Source organism: Sinocyclocheilus rhinocerous, unplaced genomic scaffold (genome assembly GCF_001515625.1).
Source record: "Sinocyclocheilus rhinocerous isolate Xijiao unplaced genomic scaffold, SAMN03320098_v1.1 scaffold3533, whole genome shotgun sequence".
NCBI classification, from domain to species: domain Eukaryota; kingdom Metazoa; phylum Chordata; class Actinopteri; order Cypriniformes; family Cyprinidae; genus Sinocyclocheilus; species Sinocyclocheilus rhinocerous.
In genome coordinates this window covers 28,987-34,689 of record NW_015660876.1, presented here as the reverse complement: position 1 = coordinate 34,689, position 5,703 = coordinate 28,987, and the positions used below count along the sequence as shown (strand labels likewise).

The 5,703-nt window shown below is 41.4% G+C and overlaps 1 protein-coding gene across 1 annotated transcript; it reads left to right on the top strand.

Annotated features, from left to right (window-relative positions):
- The first annotated feature begins 2,025 nt into the window (after positions 1-2,025).
- On the top strand, positions 2,026-3,579 carry LOC107725421 (piggyBac transposable element-derived protein 4-like). Its single transcript, XM_016534664.1, has one exon. The coding sequence runs from the start codon at positions 2,026-2,028 to the stop codon at positions 3,577-3,579; it is 1,554 nt and encodes a 517-aa protein (XP_016390150.1).
- The last annotated feature ends 2,124 nt before the right edge of the window (positions 3,580-5,703 follow it).

The window sequence follows — 5,703 nt, the reverse complement described above, 5'->3', positions numbered from 1 at the left end:
ATTAGGAAGGGGAAGATAAGGGCAGATGTTAAACCTCCCGAGGGAAATGAGTAGATACTCAAGTATCACTCCGATCCGGACGAAAGCGCTGACACCTTGTCTGGATCACATCCCTTAGGTCTTGCCTACCTCCCTTGTCCTGATCTCGACCGAGATACCTAGGGAGTTTCATCCTTGAAAGGGAACTGCATTTACCTGTTGTCTGCAGTGTTGTGTTCTTTTCTCAGCCTCGATATGTAACACTGCAAGTTGTCATAGGAGATTTCGTCTCTTAGCCCAACTTTTTGCTCTTTCAGTCGCGTAAATTGAGCATTTACATTCCATCTCTGTTATCACAAAACCCAAAACACACAAAAAAACAGCTCCGATCACCGCCTTCTCCATTCACCAGTTGTTGACGTATGTAAATGCCCCGCATAAAGACTTTGCTGTTGGCCACTTCAAAGTTCCTGCTGCAAATGCAACCAGGAAAACGGGCCGAGGGAGAAATTGGTTATCTAGGAACCACCCTGCTGGCTAGTTCCTAGAACTATGCAGTGTGTATTTGTAACATATTTACATATGTTACAAATATGTAACATATGTAAATATGTTACATATTTGTATGTAACACCTGCGAATGTACCTGCTGTTAGGACAATGCAGTGTTTAATCACCTATCTGAATGATCGGGCTAGTACTGCTTTATCACTCTCACATGTTTTAAGCCTGGTCAGTTTAAACATTAAAGCGTTTTAAGCCATTCAAAAGCAAGTCGGCACGAAAGAGATTTCAATGCGGTAATCGCACACTGTGACAGATTGTTTCTTTGCGCACACATACACGCACGCAAAAAGCGCTCGGCTCGGACCACACAGGAGTACCAATTGTTTTTCAGAGCCTGAGATCTGCGGTTCCAAAGTTGAGGAGGCGGGGCCACTAAGCACGATCTCACACGGTTGCGTTCATCAGATGCAGATGAGTTAGGAGTTGATTGCCAGTAGTCAGAGAGTTTGGACAGTGTTTTTTCGAGTTATTGCGTGCTTTTCATAACTGGTTGGAGCGATTTGTCTTTGGACAATGGCTTCAAGAAAGGTTTTTGTTGGTGTGGAGGCTGTTTTGGAGGAGCTTGGTCGGCTGAGTGACACTGAAACTTGCAGCAATGATAGCTTCGACTCTGTCAGACAAGCTGTTTACGACACTGGAGAAGATCCTGAGTTTGAATAAGTGCACATTTCGAACTTATGAACGTTTTATTTGTGCATTTCATGAGCAAATGCATGCTATTATACAAATATGCATGCAACAGACATACAGAAATACATGTGCGTGCAAAAGTATATGGTCACAACACAATGCACACATGCACGCGATAATTCAAATAATCATGGGTTCTTTTGCGAAGCATGTGCTAATTTCTTTTGGGCACGCACATGTATTTGTGCATGTCTGTTGCATGTTTATTTGAGATTATTTTTGTAGCAAATACATGTGCCTGCAAAATAATGAGGACAACATATGCACACGATAATTCAAATCATAAAGGGTGCTTTTCTAAGCATGTGCTCATTTCTTTTTTGGCGCGCAAATGTGCTAATATAATGTTGCATGTCTGTTGCATGCATATTTGTATTTTTGCACGCATTTGTTCATCAGTTGCATTGATACGTGTATTTTATTTTATTTGATTTATATCTGTTTCGCGTATACATGAAATGCATTCTACATGTTTCTGTTACTATCATATTTGAATCAGTTCTTTTATTTTTGCATGCAAATGTATTTGTATTTGTATTTTATGCATTTATGTAATTATCATGCATTTCAGGATTATAATGTGGATTTATAAATTTATTTTTTGCAGTCTAGACTCCAGTGATGAAGAATTGCTGCCAAGCACCAGCAAGGAGGTTGTTTGCCTACCCCCCCACCTCCAAGACCCCCACACCTTCTGCTGGTGATACTGTGAGGCCACAGCCAACTCCCAGCAAGCAAAACAGAGGGAGGCCTCATTCTGGACGGGGTAAAAAAAGGTCAGCAAGTGCGATGTCCGTGAATGATGGCACAGAAAGGTGGAATGACTGCAGTGTGGAGGATGAAGTTCCAGCTTTACCAAATTTCCTTCCAAAACGAAACCCAGGAGCGCAGCTTGTAATGGACAGGATCTATTCCCCATTGCAGCTCTTTCAGCTCTTCTTCACAGGCTCTGTGGTGGACACCATTGTGAAGAACACAAACACCTTTGCAAAAATTAGGTCTGAGGCTGGAAAACATTTCCTTTGGTTGCCTTTGAAGGCAGAGGAACTGTATTCATACATTGCACTTGTCATTTACATGGGCCTCCTCGGTGCCAAAAATATCATCGATTACTGGTCTGGCAAAGAAATTTACCGCTTGCCCTTCCCAAAATCCGTTATGTCCAGGTCCAGATTTCAGGCCATTTCTTGGAACCTGCATCTTTGCGATCCTGAGGATGATCGAGAGAACTCACAAAAAAAGGGGACTCAAGCCTACGACAGACTTTTCAAAATCAAGCCCCTGTACAACGACATCGTCTCCGCTTGCAAAACTTACTTCCATCCAGACAGACAGCTGGCAGGGGACGAGAGGATGGTGGCTACAAGGGCACGAATCGGCATCAAGCAGTACATGAAAGACAAGCCGACCAAGTGGGGCTACAAACTCTACGTGCTTGCTGATTCTGCCTGTGGTTTCACTTGGAACTTCTTTGTCTATGAAGGCAAATCTTCCCTGGCCACTGGAAAAGGGCTCAGTTATGATTCCGTAATGCAGCTCCTGGATCTGTCACTTCTCGGCAAAGGCTACCAGCTGTTTATGGATAACTTTTACACAAGCCCATGCCTTTTTATGGACTTGCTCGCTAAGAAGACTCTGGCATGTGGCACAATACGCACCAACCGGCGGGGCTTCCCCAGAACCAAGGCAAATGACCTCAGTCGCAGAGGCCAAAGGGGAACCATACGATGTCTCAGAGATGGGAAGCTTCTCTTTGTGAAGTGGATGGACACACGAGAGGTTACAGTGTGTTCGACGATGCACAAGGCATATGACGGTGATGCAGTCCTTAGGCGTGTCAAGAATCCAGAGGGTGAATGGGAAAGACGCAGAATCCCGATTCCAACGGCAGTGAAAGACTATAATAAATATATAGGAGGTGTGGACCTGTCAGATGCCCTAATTGGGTATTATAATGTCCTGCACAAAACCACAAAATGGTACAATACTTTTTTTTTCCATTTTGTTGACATTGCGGTCGTAAACCGTTTCATTCTCCACCAGCATCTCTCCAAAGCTCAGAACAAAAGTCCTCTCAGCCAGAAGGAATTTAGAGAGAGACTTGTGTCTGAGCTGGCCACACAGTCCAGCACCTCAGGTGCCCCAGAGCCATCCACATCTCATGCCCCAGAGCTGTCTGCATCCACATCGCATGCCCCAGAGCCGTCCACATCTGCCATATCAGCAGGAGAGCCATGCTGTTCAGAGTACTTTGGGTCAAATGCCACAAGTGGGAGGAGAGTTTGTGCTTTGTGCAAACTTTCAGGCCTCAAAGTAAAGACTCCTATGTACTGTACAAAGTAAAACGTACCCCTGTGCTTGGTGCCATCTAGAAACTGTTTTAGAAAATGGCACACTGATGGACACTCTTGAGAAAGTTTGCAACCGATGAAAACTGTTGACAAAGCAACGAACAAAAACTAAAAGTTGGCTTCCATTTTTTTCTATAGCAACTTATTGACATTTTTTATAGTTACTATATTCTGTATATAGTTATTTTTCATATTAGATTTGTATATTGTGTTTTTGCACTGCTTTTTGCACATTTTTCTCTATACATTTGATTTATTGTCTTGGAGTTTATTATCTTGTGCATAATAAAATGCAAGAACTGCTATTTACTCACTCTCATTTTGCTTAGATATATAATACACAACATGGGTCAAGTTAGGTGATAAAGTGTTGGATCGTTCTCTTGTCAAGTGTAACGCATAGTAAAAATAGTGTTTTACAGGTAATAAATTTGTTTATGGATGAAAATGGGAGACTTCAGAAAAGACATTGCCTCCCTTCAGTTAAAGCTCAATTACTGTTGTGAAGAAGGATATAAAAATATAATTCTTTTTTTCTCTATTTACTGGCATATAGAGGATTCAAAAGAATCCCCCTGCAGGGAAATAAACCAAACAGATCCTAAATTACAGACTCTCAAAAAAAAACTTTCTTGAAAAATTAATAAAAATCTGACTTTTTATCTGTATTTATTATAAAATTGTGAATATATACAATAAAATATATGCAATATTCCACCACTGTGCTAAAATTTAGAGGATTTTCTGTAAATTGAGACCATTTTTATCCTTTTACTCCAATGTATAGGGGTAAGGTGAACTTTTAAATTCAGGTATGCCCAATTCTTTCAGAAATCAAAAACGGAGATGGTAAAGGTACACCCGGAGACACCAATACCTCCTTTCAGTAAAATCTAAATATATTTTGTTTAGAAGGAGATATCAATTAGATTATTTTTTCCTCTGTTTACTGCCACCTAGTGGAATCAAAAGAAACTTTCTGCAGGGACAAAGACCAAATAGATCCTAAATGACAGATTTTTAAATATAATAATAATAAAAAAATATATTGAAGAAGGATGGAGGGTTGCGTCCTATTTTAGATCTGTGTCAGTTGAACCGCTCAGTCATGTGACTGAAGTTCAGGATGCTCACACTCAAACAAGTCGTGTCTCAGATCAGGTCCAAGGACTTGTTTGTCACGATCGATCTAAAAGATGCATACTTCCATGTCTCCATCCGTCCTCATCACAGGAAGTTCCTGAGGTCTGCTTTTGGGGCCAAAGCTTACCAATATTGTGTTCTTCCTTTCAGCCTTGCCCTCTCACCCCGCACTTTCACGAAGTGTGTGGATGCTGCTCTGGCTCCATTGCGACTCCAGGGCATCCGCATACTCAACTACATCGACAATTGGTTGATATTAGCTCATTCAGAGCAGGTAGCGGTTCGATAAAAATCCTTTAACGGATTTGAATATTAGAAATGTGTTAGTGTGTTATGTGTAAGCCAGGTTGAAGAGATGGGTCTTTAATCTAGATTTACACTGACAGAGTGTGTCTGCCTCCCGAACAATGTTAGGTAGGTTATTCCAGAGTTTGGGCGCTAAATAGGAAAAGGATCTGCCGCCCGCAGTTGATTTTGATATTCTAGGTATTATAAAATTGGCAGAGTTTTGAGAACGCAGCGGACGTAGAGGACTATAATGCAATAAGAGCTCGTTCAAATACTGAGGTGCTAAACCAATCAGGGCTTTATAAGTAATCAGAACAACCACCCAGTAAAGCATTACAATAATCTAACCTTGAGGTCATAAACACATGGATTAACATTTCTGCATTTGACATTGATAGCATAGGTCGTAATCTAGATATATTTTTGATATGGAAAAATGCAGTTTTACAAATACTAGAAACGTGGCTTTCTAAGGAAAGATTGCTATCAAATAGCACACCTAGGTTCCTAACTGATGACCAAGAATTTACATGAGAGAGTTGGGGTTAAGACTAAACGCCAAGAAGAGTGTGCTTTCTCCATTACAGAGGACCCCCTATCTGGGCGTGGTATGGGATTCGACCACGATGCAGGCATATTTGTCCCCTGCTCAGATCGAGTCGATCCTCACTGCAGTCAAGAGAGT

Coding starts and splice junctions, on each gene's coding strand:
- LOC107725421 (XM_016534664.1), top strand. CDS start 2,026: ATGTCCGTGAATGATGGCACAGAAAGGTGGAATGACTGCAGTGTGGAG.